At 35.0% G+C, this 14,643-nt stretch overlaps 2 protein-coding genes across 3 annotated transcripts; one reads left to right on the top strand and one right to left on the bottom strand.

Moving 5' to 3' along the window:
- Positions 1-23: 23 nt before the first annotated feature.
- LOC131531403 (SLAM family member 9-like) lies at positions 24-5,696 on the top strand. The gene is made up of 3 exons (XM_058762140.1): positions 24-202; positions 505-789; positions 3,021-5,696. Exons 1-3 carry the CDS (start codon positions 28-30, stop codon positions 3,146-3,148), a joined length of 588 nt encoding a protein of 195 aa, XP_058618123.1. The 5' UTR covers positions 24-27; the 3' UTR covers positions 3,149-5,696.
- Positions 5,697-5,992: 296 nt separating this feature from the next.
- LOC131531393 (uncharacterized) lies at positions 5,993-10,483 on the bottom strand. 2 transcript variants are annotated; one of them, XM_058762115.1, is made up of 6 exons: positions 9,986-10,483; positions 8,650-9,051; positions 8,092-8,157; positions 7,400-7,510; positions 7,167-7,213; positions 5,993-6,952 (listed from the first exon to the last, which is right to left on the bottom strand). In XM_058762115.1, exons 1-6 carry the CDS (start codon positions 10,032-10,034, stop codon positions 6,914-6,916), a joined length of 714 nt encoding a protein of 237 aa, XP_058618098.1. In that variant the 5' UTR covers positions 10,035-10,483; the 3' UTR covers positions 5,993-6,913. The 2 variants fall into 2 exon arrangements, with proteins under 2 accessions (XP_058618098.1, XP_058618099.1); XM_058762116.1 differs by lacking the exon at positions 9,986-10,483 and adding an exon at positions 9,263-9,969.
- Between the last annotated feature and the right edge of the window lie 4,160 nt (positions 10,484-14,643).

Below are 14,643 nucleotides of genomic sequence, written 5' to 3'. Positions count from 1 at the left end.
AACACTTTAATAGCTGAAATCAATGTAATGGCCGACAGCTTCATTGTATTTGATGATGTTCTTGGTGAGAGATTCAGAGACAGACTGAAGCTGGACGATCAAACTGGATCTCTGATCATCACAAACACCAGAACTGAACACACTGGACTCTATAAACTACAGAGCAACAGTGTGAGCAAGAGATTCAGTCTCACTGTCTATGGTGAGTTAAATATTGGTTTCATCTGATTTTTTTTTTTTTTTTTTTTGTAAAGCTTAGTAAAGTAGATGCATCTCAACATTTAAAATTTTTTAATCCTTAATTATTAAAATAAGTAAATCATTGGATCATTTAAGCAAATAAATGTCCTCTCTACTACTTGTCCAAATAACAAGTCCATGATAAATATGAATCTTTTGTAAATGTATAGAGTAATGAAGATCAGTGCTGGCGAGATACTCACTGACTAATGCTGCAATAAACACTTGATTCTGATCTATTCTTTACTCTCTCGTGTCTTTCAGCTCGTCTGCCTGTTCCTGTCATCAGCAGAGACTGTTCTTCATCATCATCATCATCATATTGTTCATTGTTGTGTTCAGTGGTGAATGTGAGTCATGTGACTCTCTCCTGGTACAAAGGAAACAGTTTATTGTCCAGCATCAGTGTGTCTGATCTCAGCATCAGTCTCTCTCTACCTCTGGAGGTGGAATATCAGGATAACAACACCTACAGCTGTGTGCTCAACAATCCCATCAGCAACCAGACCAGACACCTGGACATCAGCGAACTCTGTCACACATGTTCAGGTACAGCAGTGCATGTGCTTGTATTCAATGAATTAATTTGTTGATCTTACCAAGAGAACTTATGGTGCCAAAAATGACTAAATGGTTATTAATATTATTATCATTATTATTATGTTCTGTGTAGCATAGAATGACATATTTTCGAGACTTATTTATTAATGTAAGAAAAGATTATAGAGTTGACATATATATATACACAGCATATATACAGTATATTCTTTTTTTTTTTTTTTTTTTAAATTGTACATAATACAAATGTATCAACAATACACATTATGTCAACTGAAAAAAAAGAAGTATTATCAATTTGTTTAATAATTGCAACAGGGAAAAACGAAAACATAAGAACATGCATTTAACTATCAATTACAGTATACAAATTAAAATCATTCCAGATTAGAATTGTTCTACTTGCTTTCTTATTTATTGGCAATACAAAGGTGTTTAGATCCTTTTAAATTCTTTCAAAAAGAAAAGAAAAGAAAAGAAAAGAAAAGAAAAGAAAAGAAAAGAAAAGAAAAGAAAAGAAAAGAAAACTTTACTTTATTAATGATGAAATATTTTTGTTGCAAAGACCATATTTGTTTTCCCCCCAATTAATTTTTTTACATCAATTATTCCAGTAAAAGATTCATTTACAGGTGACAAATAAATAACATTTTTAATTAAAAAGAGATCTACCTTCATAATAGCCATACAGCCATATCACCCTGCAGCCCAAGACTGGTTACTCACTGAAGCTAAGCAGGGTTGAGCCGGCAGTACCTGGATGAGAGACTCCTGAGAAAACTAGGCTGCTGCTGGAAGAGGTGTTAGTGAGGCCAGCAGGGGGTGGTCTGCGTGGGTCCTAATGCCCCAGTATAGTGACGGGGACACTATACTGTAAAAAGCACCGTCTTTCGGATGAGACGTTAAACCGAGGTCCTGACTCTGTGTGGTCATTAAAAATCCCATGGCACTTCTGTAAAGACTAGGGGTGTAACCCAGATTCCCTCCACTGGCCTCTAATAATCCCCATCCACTTGATTGGCTCTATGACTCTCATATTTTATCTCTAGTGGTCTCTATTAAAAAGCTTGATCGGTATTACTTAATCTGTCTATGGAAGATAATGATTCAAAATATAAATCAAGAGCATGTTTGTTTAATTTAGATGTGAATCATTATACGATTTGGTACAAAAATTGGCAATGATTTTCCTTCAATCATAAGCTTTCCAATCAGATTATTACTATTATTTTTTTTATTTGTTGCTCTTCCAATCTAAAAAAAGCAAGAATTTTGCTCACCTACATCCAACTTAAACAAATGCTCCTTCAGCTTTTTGTTTGAAAACTCATCTAATATATTTTGATAATGGGCAAGTTCAACCTTTTTTTGCATCACATAACACTGATTTAAATAGAAGATTTGAAATTTTGCATATTATTAAACTTTCATCATTTTTTTTTCTGACAATTTACTGCTAAATGTTTGTTCAAATTTACCAATTTGACATTTTTTGCTAACTCCCAATTGCAGCAAAAAATATACTCCTCATTTGTTTTTTCCCCAATAACTGCAAATAATAACATTTATTGTTTCCCTTACTTTGTTATAATTAAGCAATGAAACATTCAATTTCCAATAGGAGTTCTATGCAAATGAGCATATCTGAAAAAGGAATGAATATAGATGCATTTGTGATCAGAAAGTGGTGATGGAATAATTTCAGAAACGGTATTATTTAAATCTCTGGAGATCGGCAACAAATCGATATGAGACTGGTTTGAAAGAGAATTATGAAAAAAATAAAATAAAATAAAATACATATAAAAAAAATAATAATAATAATAAAATTTGAGAAGGATGAGATTCTCTCCAGCTGTCAACTAAAGAAAATCATTCAATGAAGATTTGATTTATCAGGAGACTTTGGAGGCCATCTGCCAAAGCAACACTGAAATCCACTCCAAAAAGAATTTGAGTATTTGGTTAGTAAATTCAACACGTGTTCTTCCACTTGGTTAGTAAGTTTTTTGTTCTCTTTTTGTTGATTAAAACCATAAATATTAACAATAACACACATTAAATTTGGGATTTCTATTACAAGGCCCATTTGAGTCACAATCAGAGCATACAATCTTCCCTTTAAAATGATTTTTAAGGATGCAGACACCAGCTGAAGAACTTGCTCCATGAGCCATCCATAAATCTAAACACTTCATTTGTTGTTGTTTTTGTTTTTTCAGAAGTTCATGTCAGTTGTTGCGCTACTGTTGAAGCTGTGATCCGATTGGTCGTCACTGCTCTGATGGGCGTGGCTGCTGCAGCTGCTGTTGTTCTTCTGGTCAATGACATCAGATCTACAAGAGCTTGAAAGAAAACAGAACAGATCAAAGATATTGTGACATATAATGGAGTTTTAATTTTACAGATGAAAATATGCGTGGTCCTGTTGTTTAATCATGGCAAAACAAAGCTTTGCTCTCCATCTAGTGGCCAAAATGATGAATATTCTTTATTTAATTTTTAAATTCCCATCCATTTTACATTTATTTGTTTTCATTTCCCCCTTAATTTATGTTGATGTTTTTTATTTTGTTACATTATCTGCAGCAACCCCACAAATACACAAGTAAAAATATTTGTTATGATTTTTATCGAAAACTAAATATTACACACTGAAAAGATGAAAGATCTATGAATCATATGCCTATATTTTAATTAAAGGGGTGTCATAATGAAAACCTAAAACAGTTTTAAGCAGCATATTTTAAAAACCACATAGACAATTTAAATGGCTATATTTCATTAATAATCTATATTAATAAAAATTGAGATGTGTGATTGAAAGGAGTATTTGATGTGATGTGTAATTGATCTCCTTCTGGCAGATAATGTATAATGTGATTGCTTCTTGTATTATTAAAAAAAAAAAAAAAGAAGCAGAACAGATAGAAATATTGTGAGTGTTAATCTGTAATAATGATTTACACGTATGCATTTTCAGATGCTTTCATCCAATTCGAATATATGGTGTACGCCGGGGCCATCTGGTGGTCGATCAGTCTGTGGCACTGCTCAGGTGTTATGAGAGCCCAGGTTGCTCTGATAGTGGCCTTCAGCTCATCTGCATTGTTGGGTCTGGTGTCTCTCATCTTCCTCTTGACAATACCCTATAGATTCTCTATGGGGTTCAGGTCAGGCGAGTTTGCTGGCCAATCAAGCACAGTAACACTATGGTCATTGAACCAGCTTTTGGTACCTTTGGCAGTGTGGGCAGGTGCCAAGTCCTGCTGGAAAATGAAATCAGCATCTCCATAAAGCTTGTCAACAGAAGGAAGCATGAAGTGCTCTAAAATTTCCTGGTAGATGGCTGCGTTGACTGTGGACATCAGAAAACACAGTGGACCAACACCAGCAGATGACATGGCAGCCCAAATCATCACTGACTGTGGAAACTTCACACTGGACTTCAAGCAACATGGATTCTGTGCCTCTCCACTCGTCCTCCAGACTCTGGGACCTTGATTTCCAAATGAAATGTAAAATTTACTTTCATCTGAAAAGAGGACTTTGGACCACTGAGCAACAGTCCAGTTCTTTTCTCCACAGCCCAGTTAAGATGCTTCTGACGTTGTCTCTGGTTCAGAAGTGGCTTGGTAGCCCTTTTCCTGAAGACGTCTGAGCGTGGTGACTCTTGATGCACTGACTCCAGCTTCAGTTCTCTCCTTGTGAAGCTCTCACAAGTGTTTGAATCGGCTTTGCTTGACTGTATTCTCAAGCTTGCGGTCATCCCTGTTGCTTGTGCACCTTTTCCTACCCAAATTCTTCCTTCCAGTCAACTTTGCATTTAATATGCTTTGATACAGCACTCTGTAAACAGCCACACCTTTCAGTAATGACCTTCTGTGACTTACCCTCTTTGTGGAGGGTGTCAATGTTCGTCTTCTGGATCATTGCCAAGTCAGCAGTGTTCTCCATTATTGTGGTTTCAAAGAACAAGAGATACCCAGAATTTATACTGTAGGGATGGTCATTAATTGAAACTCAAATGTAAATATTCTAATATTTTGAGATCCTGTTTTTTGACTTTCATGAGCTGTAAGCTCTAATCATCAAAATTAAAAGAAATAAACATTTGAAATATATCAGTCTGTGTGTAATGAATGAATATAATATACAAGTTTCACTTTTTGAATGGAATTAGTGAAATAAATCAACTTTTTGATGATATTCTAATTATAAGACCAGCACCTGTATATTGTCAATTACAGTTTCTTAATTTGTTACATTGCTTAGCACTTTTTCTTTTTTTTTTCTTCTTTTTTTTTTGTATGGAACAACGATACAAATGCTTTAGAAAGACCAATAAACACAGTAAAGTTAAAACTGAAAACTGAGTAGCACCAACTGATACACATCTATGAATCATATATAAGCCTATATTTTTAGTTTAAGGGTTATATAACGGTTTACTATAATTTTACAGTAGTTTTTTTGTCATGATGCTGGCATATTTTACTTGTGATCGTAATTACTGTATATGGATAATGTGTTAATTTTACATTATTGATTATAGCAGCCCTGATTCTACAGCTTGAGATCCAGCGATGTTAAGATATCTAAAGGATTTATTTAGAACTACTTTATCACACAGACATAAAGAATCAGTGAATGAATCTCAACAACCGTGACAATCAAGAGATTCAGATAAATAGATCAACTCTGAACATCACAAAACAAGCAACTAAAGTCACAAAAAACTGGGAGTCATGGATTAGTTTGATTGTTGGTTCCAGCATGCATTGCAGCATGAAGTTTTATGTTGTTTGTCAGCATTGTTGATAAAAAGTCAAGTCTTCTTTTATTTTAGCTGATTTTATGTAAGTCTGTGGTTGAAAGTGAATTACGTTGTGTTTTTACTCACCTCTTCCCTTTTTTCTGTTCTTGTTTGTCTTTCATTCAGTGATTCTGCTCAACAGGTGTTCAAACAGCACTTAATAAATCACTTCATTATCTGATTTACTGCAGAAATGCTTCAGTGTTATTTTAAGAGTCTGTTATGAATATAAAAAAATATTCTTTATGTAGTGGACTCAAAGGAAATAATTTCACAGTAAATATTCCTTTTTAGTTGTTTTAAGGCATTTTAAATTTTACATGAATTTGAAATAAAAATACACTACAATACAATTCAATGATAAAAACAGAAGCGACAACATGCCACAAAATCTGAAGAGGACAACATTTTTTTTTTATTATAGGCACATATTTATTTTAGTCATACATTAATAAATGTAATACAGTGTAAAGGATGACAGAGAATTTTCTTCTGGAAGCCTCATTCATTTTCTCCAAAAAAAAAAGAGTAAAAAAGTAAACAGAAATACAGGTAAAAGGACTTCAGATTATATTATATTAAATTTTAAAATCATCATAATCGGTTACTTGTTTACATATTACATATTACTCACATACTTGTTTACATATTACTTACATTACATATTACTCACACTATGGCATCCATTGACCTTCACTAATTATTGATCTATGTGTGTGAATGTATATACACACACACACACACACACACACACACATATATATATATATATATATATATATATATATATATATATATATAATATTGGATCAAAGACAATTTTCTCATTTTTGTCTAGTATATAACATTTAATTATCCTGTGCAAAAACTTAGAAGTAGTAGAAATAGCTGTGTCATACAAACATGTAAGAATGTATTTTGTATTGCACAAAGAAACAACTTAACCTGTTCTGTTGAACTGTGGTGGATTAAGGATCCGTCCTTATTCATCTTATTTTAATAATTCCTGTGATAAAGTGCTTGTGATGCTCATCATAATAAAACCATTTGCTAAATGATTAAATGAAAATATATACCCAAGATCAGTATACAGCGAGTGTCTCACAGTTTACAGGTGGCACAGGAGACACTAATTTCCTTACAATCATTTGTCTGTGTTACAATTAGTGTTTAAGTTATATCTCAAATAACCAATGTACAGTCAATATCTTCTTGTAAATTGACTTTAAAGATGTAAATAAAACACATTTTTAAATATTGTATATGCGTAAGTATATGTTTTACAGTTGTTTTTTTTTCTTATTTTATAATGACACTTTTGGGATCTTCTTTCTCCTTCTGTAAGAAAACAATGAATCACAGAAGGTAAATTTAGAGAAAGGAACACTGCTGTTTGCAGTTACAATAAGACACAATCAGCACATCTGTCATCTAGCAGTTCATTAGATTCTGTTAAAAAGCTTTATGTCATTACGATGATTTTGTCCATGCAGGTAAAATCAAACACAGATCTTAGTGTGATGTAAAGTCCGTTTTCAGTACAGTGTCTTACCTCATCTTTGAACAGTAGTCCTCCACTGTTTTCATTCTTCCTTATTGCTGTGAAAAAATAAAAATAAATAAAAATCACACACACAATTAAATGATGAAGGTCATTATCAGGAAATATTTGACAGTGGAATGTCACAACTGACCAATCAGAATTAAGTATCCCAGAGAGCCTATTAATAATTTTGCATAGAGCACATGCTGTTTCCCTCGACTGTATCTGTATGTAATACTTGCCATTTCTAGAGATCCAGCGGCGATAGTAAATCACACCAGCAGTAGCTGCAAACATCAGCAGCAAAGCAGCAGCACATATTCCTACTACAGCAGCTGAAGACAGACCTGAATCTGGAGAGAGAGACACGAGAGTGTGTTTATATAGCATATTCAATGGATATACTCTCTCTATGGACACTTTTGCATGTCCAAAAGGCTTGTGCCTCTGTTAAAAATAGGGATTATTCCATAATGGAATAGTTTATGAAAGCTATAGGAATAGTTTATATGGTTGGCCTCCAGAAATGTCAAGAGACGGCTTGTGATCACATGATACAATTGTCGCATGTCAAACATTATCATGTACTTTGAATGTGTTTGAACAGCTGCCATGTTTTTGTATGCCTTTCCAGTATCATAATAGTCATGGATTGTTGAATTACAGGTTTGGAGGGAGCACTTTATCGGCTTCCCATGACTGCAGTCTTAAACAGTGTAAATAAATATTTCTAAGCAGGAGGTGTTTGACCAATTTTATTTATAGATTTTTAAAATGCAATATTCTGCATTTCAATGAAATTTAAATGTTTAAACAACAGCTAAACCATTTAAAGTGAAGTATAAGTCAAGCTCCCCTTAAGAACAAAGCACTTATACTGTACTACACTATGTGCAATATATTAAGAGGTAAAAAATGAAGGGTGAAAATATACCTAAGTAAGACTCCCTCTTCTCCATACGGGGCTCTTCATCGGTTTTGACTTGATCAGACAGAGCAGCTGGAATAAAAATAAAGAAATACAAAAGAACACATTGACATTGAATTGATGTTGAAAGATTCTGTTCATTAAGGAAAACCTTTTAGAAAACATTCTCCAGTGCCACACTAATAACATATGCTTGACAATGAAAGTAGCGTTTCCCTAAAGAAACATGAACCATCAGCGATAAATTATAGTAGGCTATGTTAGGTCATCATAAAAAGGTTCTTAAAAGACCAGTTATTAAAATATAATTTCAATAACATTCATCCATCCAACCTTTTTCTAATCCACTTGTGTTATGCAGGATCACAGGATTTCAGTAATGTCATAATCAGAAATGCCATTTTAATGTTGATGATCCATTAAATTAACAGCATGCCAATAAATTTGATTTTGGTTTTATATTATCCCTATCTTATTATAATAGAAACTCACTGATTCATTTTCTAATATTTAACTTCTGCAAAAAACAAAATACTCAAGGGTAAACAACATTGAGTGACTCACCAATGAGGATCATATTGAAAGTTTTTATGGTATCATCATGAGTGATGCTGATTTTTTTGGTGATTTTTGTGCTGTCACACTTGCGGTTTCTGTTCAACCTTTGCCTTTTTCCTGAACTTTCGCTTCTGATGATCTCTGCTTCATAACGTCCAGCATGTTCAGTTGTGATGTTTGTGATGATCAGAGATCCAGTCTTATAGTCCACCTTCAGTCTGTCTCTGAATCTCCCGCCTTCACCATCATATAAACAGCTCGTATTGGGATGTCCATTGATCAGAGCGATGCGAGTGTCTTCAAAATACCACAGCATCTTGTCATGTACTTTTTTGGTGATATTAGTGTGTAGAGTGACTGAATCTCCCTCCATTACTGACACTGTCACCACATCATCACCAAAAACACCTAGAAACGCAGATACATAGATAGTTAGTAAATAATGTTTACTTAATATAATTTCAATGAGGTGTTATGAATAAGACAGTTCGTAAGTATGCTTCATCATTAGAAAAAAAAAAAAAAACCCTGTTAAACATGAAAGTATTAAGCGATCATTTAAGATATTTCTCCTTATAAAGAACCTGTTTGTCATAAAGGGTTCTTAAACATTCAGAACCTTTGTCCTAGGATTGCAGAGATGCTGGAGTCCATCCGTGTAGGAATGGAAACACCGAGGTGGCAGGAACTAAGATAACACCGCTTCCTGATTACATGAAGGGTAATCAGGGAGAACAGAAACGGGTGTTGGCTAATCATAGGCTACCACAGGAACCAACAAGAGGGCAAAAACGGGAACCAAGGAAACAGACAACAAAGAAATAGGATACAAAAGCAAAACCGGCTATATAATCCTGACAACCATTGCAGGGTTTTCAGTAAAGTCATATTTAATTATTCCTAAAACATTTCTGCTGAAAATGTTGAGCAGAATCAATTTAAGCGCATCAGAAATCCATTTTCATGTTGACGAACCATTGAATTAGCACTGAACCTTTTTTCTTGAGAAATCTGGTAGAAAAATGAAAGAACTCGTATATTCAATGTGCTTTACTCAGGCCGATGACAGTCAAATGTAGACTACCGCATTCTCTACTACACGTCCGTATGTGTACCTTGTTGGGTCGCTTTTCGCCATTTCCTTGTCCAGAACAGGATAAAATAAATGCCACCCAGAAACACCGAATAGCCTAAATAAAATCGTGGCACTGTATTATTAAAATATATTAAAATATTTAAAACAGCGACAAATACAATCTAAGATTTTAGGAGAAGATGAGAAATGGCCATTTTCCATCGCTGAAAACTGAAAGGGTTGAGTATACAAATTTAAGTGTCTTACCATGAACGAGCAAAATAAAAAGAGTGAGCACAGAATAGCATCCCATCATGTCAACCGCGGTCTCTGTTAGAGCTGATTCACATGGCGTTGCTCCGGTGATCTCCGGCTTTTCGTTTTCGTTCTTCCAAACCAACAATCGTGTCAAATTAAAACACGCACATCGCACATTGCCATATCGTCAAAAAAAAAAAAAAAAAAAAATGAAAGTGAAAGCAGTCTCTTTAAAAGTCCACACGTTAACTCCCACAAAATCCCACATTAAGCAGACAGTCAAAGCGAAACGCTCGGTAATAATAGTTAGGCTACACTGTAAAAAATTGCTGTAAAAAAACGGCCATATTCTGACAGTAACATCCTGTTTTTTCATTACAACAGTAAAATTCCGTAAAAAAGTAATGAATTCTGGGTAATATTTGTTGTTTTCGAGAAAGTATCCTTCTGCAGTCCTGTGAAGTAACAGTGCTCAGAGTCGACACTCACGCCCGTTTCACACCGCAAGCGTGAGCTTCGCGGCAGCATCACGTCAGCGTAACTACAGCGTCTGCATCTGCAGACTCACCAGAGTATTCACACTGGAAGCGTTTGTTCAGCGTCACAGCAGCGGCTCCAAAACGACATATTTCTTTACAAAGACAACTATAAATTTGTTTTTAGAAGTTGGTCAGTTATAAACTTGAAAGTTTTGAAGTCTTGGGGATTAGCGTGTAAATGGTCAACAACAAAAACATCTCCTATCATGTTGTTTCAGTCATACTCAAATATAGAAAGTGCTGTTTATACTGTTTTTATTTTATTATTATTATTTTTTAATAATATATACTTTTACCCATATCTCCATTTCTTATAGAAGCTGTCAATAATGAATGAATAATGAATTTATTATGTAGGCCTACTGTATATACTCCATTGTAACTTAAGATCCTGAGCAAGATGAATTGTTCGTTGTGAGTTTGATAAAATGCTTTAAGTTATAATTTGCTTATGGCAATTAAAAATGAAAAACAAGTTAAAATGGGTAAATATTCTACACATATTTTTAATTGTTCATTTTCTTTCCTGACATACTCCAATTCGTCTTAAAACACACTAGACATGCTTATTCTGTGCATTTTTAGCACGTTTTGTGTGAAATATTTATTTTGTCCATCAAAAGTGTGCTGTCACTTTAATTGAGCGTGAGCGGCGCAGCAAAAATAGACTCGGCGCCGAAACCATCGCTGCAGCGCCGCTCACGCGCTGCTCCTGCTCCCGGTGTGAATGCACTCATTTGTTAACATGGGCGCCGAAAAAAATACGCGCTGCTCACGCGCCGCTCACGCTTGCGGTGTGAAACCGGCGTCAGGCTGTGTTTCAAATCATACCCTACAGCCTCATTCACTATTCCCTACATGAGTTTACTAATATAGCCCACCTGACAGAGAGAATGAACACTAATGAGTGAATTCAGCCAATGATGAACAGCTGCTGTGAACAAGCAGAATCACTGGAGAAAAGAGAAAAATTAAACTACAACTGACTTCAGACACAGCCTTAGATGAAATCAACTGAAATAAAACAGCAGATGATGATTAAACAACTCCACAAACAGCATCACCAGCTTCACACATCACAGTCTGACTTTATTTCTGCCATGTATCTACAAAATTACTTGAGAATTAATAGACATTTAGATGCTTTATTTAAAATGTTTTGTGTGACCTCACCATTATGGCGATCAGCGTTTGCTTTAGTTGGGCTCTTGACCCTTGACTTTTTGATGTTAGATTTTTTATGGGTTGTTATAACTGTGTTTGTGAAAAGCATATGTTATAACAAAAACCACAAAAAAATTGTAAGTGAATGTTTTTGGATTGTACTCATCATGACGCGGCCTGCTTCTCTGACTTTATTCTGTCTTTAATGAAGTGGTGTGGCTTTTTTTTTATTAGTTTCATGTTCTGATATATGCTATGATACTACAAAGCAATCTATTATGAAAAATTGTAAAACATCTTATGCACAAAACCTTCAGTACTACAGCATAATAAAGACACATACAGACATCAAGAATCAGCATATGAATCTCAACAACGGTGAGTCAAAATCTTCATGCTGCAATGCATGCTGGGTACCAGCACAGTACAAAACTCACCCATGACTCCCAGCATGCATTGCGACATGAATAAATTATGCCACTGAATTGTCCTCTTATTTTCTCTAATTCTTTCTATTTGCTTTTATTATTGCTTTTGTTATTGCTTGAGTTTTAGTAGCATGTTTTGTGATGTTCAGAGTCGATCTGTTTATTTATTTTGGTTGCTAGTCACCAATGTTGAGATTCATACACTGATTCTTGAGGTGTGTGTTACATAGCACTTTAGAGCTTTTTTTTTTTTTTTTTTAATTGTCAGTAATGTTTTTAACAATCTTACATAAAGTAGAACAAAGGAATGAGCAGACTGTTATTACATCATCACTTTTGTCACCACTGTTGAGGATCATATGATAAGTGTTCATGTTTAAAAGCCTGAGCTGATATAGTTATTTTTTCCAATATTAGAGCATTATAGTGGCACTTGTTTAACAGGACTTTTTTCACAGTTCAATAATAGCTGAATGTCAGTCAACAAACCAAAGAGACACCTTCATGATGTTCGTTCAAATGATTTAGAAGCAGAAAGTGCAAGCTAAACTCAAGCTCAAAAGAACCAAACCTCAAGCTTTTAAAGGAAAACGCCACCGGTTTTCCATATTCTAATATGTTCTTCCCTCAACTTAGACGAGTTGATACGTACCTCTCCCGTCTCAGTGCGTGCACTTAATCGCTCTAGCGCACGGCGCAACTATGTTAGCGTTTAGCTTAGCCCCATTCATTCCTTAGGTTCCAAACAGGGATGAATTTAGAAGCCACCAAACACTTCCATGTTTTCACTATTTAAAGATGGTTACATGAGTAGTTACACGAGTAAGTGTGGTGACACAAAATAATACGTGGTGATTTTCTAAGCAGATAAAAAATGATAACTATAATGTATGGCGGAAGAGCACGTCGCAGCACTTCGGCCTCAGCGCAGTAATATCATCGCTCAAGTGAGCACGTCGCAGCACTTCGACCTCGGTGCATGATGATATTACTGCGCCGTTGTCGAAGTGCTGCGACGTGCTCTTCCGCCATACATTATAGTTATCATTTTTATCTGCTTAGAAAATCACCACGTATTATTTTGTGTCACCACACTTACTCGTGTAACTACTCATGTAACCATCTTTAAATAGTGAAAACATGGAAGTGTTTGGTGGTTTCTAAATTCATCCCTGTTTGGAACCTAAGGAATGAATGGGGCTAAGCTAAACGCTAACATAGTTGCGCCTGCGGCGCTAGAGCGATTATGCACGCACTGAGACGGAGAGGTACATATCAACTCGTCTAAGTTGAGAAAAGAACATATTAGAATATGGAAAACCGGTGGCGTTTTCCTTTAATTCAGCAATGCACAAACGTTTGCTGTAAAACACTATTGCAATTGCTTAAAAGCAAATTACTTTGAGTTATTAAAAAGGCCAAGAGCCCAACTAAAGCAAGCACTGATCTCCATGATGGTGGCATCATTTTAACCAATAAAACATCAACAGCTGATCCTCTGTTATTCTCAATAACAGCAGGTGTTCATCACTAATGCACAATCATAATTGAATTAGTCTCTTAATTATCTCATTAACTTTAACTCTTTGAGGACTTGGGATTTGACTCGAGACTCGTTTGTGACTTGAAAGGAATGACTTGGTTCCTCCTCTGGTGAAATCAGCTGCTGAGTTCATGGGTGGAATAAACACATGGCAGGACTTTTACTTTCTGACCCCTGGACTTTACAACTCTGGAAGTCAGTTGTAGTTCTTGTGTTTCTCTTTCTTCAGTGATTCTGCTTGTTAACAGCAGCTGTTCATCACTAATGCACAATCATCACTTAAAGTAATCAAAGAATTATCTCATTAACTTCACTGATTCAGTGTTACTTTAACACTCTGTAGTGTGCACACATTACAAGTGTTCATTTAAAACTGAGGATTTTGTCGTGGACTTTAAAGGGTTAAAGATGTAAGTAGAGAAAAAAACAGCATGAAATGTAATTTAACAGCAATAAACTGTAATTAATTTATGGCAACAAACTGTAGAAAAACAGTAACTTACTGGCAACCGTGCTGCCAGTAGATTACCGTTAATTCAAAGAAAAACAGCAATTTACAGTAAAACGTAACAGTCAGATTAACCAAATTAAAAAAGTTATTTTTACTGAAATATTAGTGAAGGTCCACAGAAAACAGTAATGCAAATTCATGAACTGATCAGGAGAGTAAATATTAATCTGAACTGTATTAATGTGTTTTTGTACAAGAGAGATCTGTTAGTTTAATGTAGTTTTGTGGGTCACCGTTGTGCTGGAGAGTAGAGCCTATGCTTCAGTCAATGATGAGCCACAAACACTGATGTTCTGCTGCTTTTTTATTTTTTAACTGTACAGTTGCTTAAGTAGCGATGATCTTTTTGTTAAGTGCTCCAGCGCATGTGCTGTAGCCGATGATGAACTGAAACTATTTGAGTTAAAGACATGTTTTTAGTTATTTAACCCCTTAACTGTCACCCACAGTTTTGAACAGAAACATTATAGTGCACTATCCAA

This window comes from Onychostoma macrolepis, chromosome 22, assembly GCF_012432095.1.
Source record: "Onychostoma macrolepis isolate SWU-2019 chromosome 22, ASM1243209v1, whole genome shotgun sequence".
Taxonomy (NCBI): domain Eukaryota; kingdom Metazoa; phylum Chordata; class Actinopteri; order Cypriniformes; family Cyprinidae; genus Onychostoma; species Onychostoma macrolepis.
This window is presented reverse-complemented; position numbering and strand designations above follow the sequence as displayed.

Bases quoted from the DNA above. Each gene is read 5' to 3' on its own strand.
- LOC131531393 (XM_058762115.1), bottom strand. From the start codon at position 10,034: ATGATGGGATGCTATTCTGTGCTCACTCTTTTTATTTTGCTCGTTCAT. The intron at 9,052-9,985 runs GTAAGACACTTA...CTGCGTTTCTAG, and splicing joins TTTTATTTTGCTCGTTCATG to GTGTTTTTGGTGATGATGTG. The intron at 7,214-7,399 runs GCAAGTATTACA...ATTTTTTCACAG, and splicing joins CCGCTGGATCTCTAGAAATG to CAATAAGGAAGAATGAAAAC.
- LOC131531403 (XM_058762140.1), top strand. From the start codon at position 28: ATGGCCGACAGCTTCATTGTATTTGATGATGTTCTTGGTGAGAGATTC. The intron at 203-504 runs GTGAGTTAAATA...CGTGTCTTTCAG, and splicing joins ATTCAGTCTCACTGTCTATG to CTCGTCTGCCTGTTCCTGTC. The intron at 790-3,020 runs GTACAGCAGTGC...TTGTTTTTTCAG, and splicing joins ACTCTGTCACACATGTTCAG to AAGTTCATGTCAGTTGTTGC.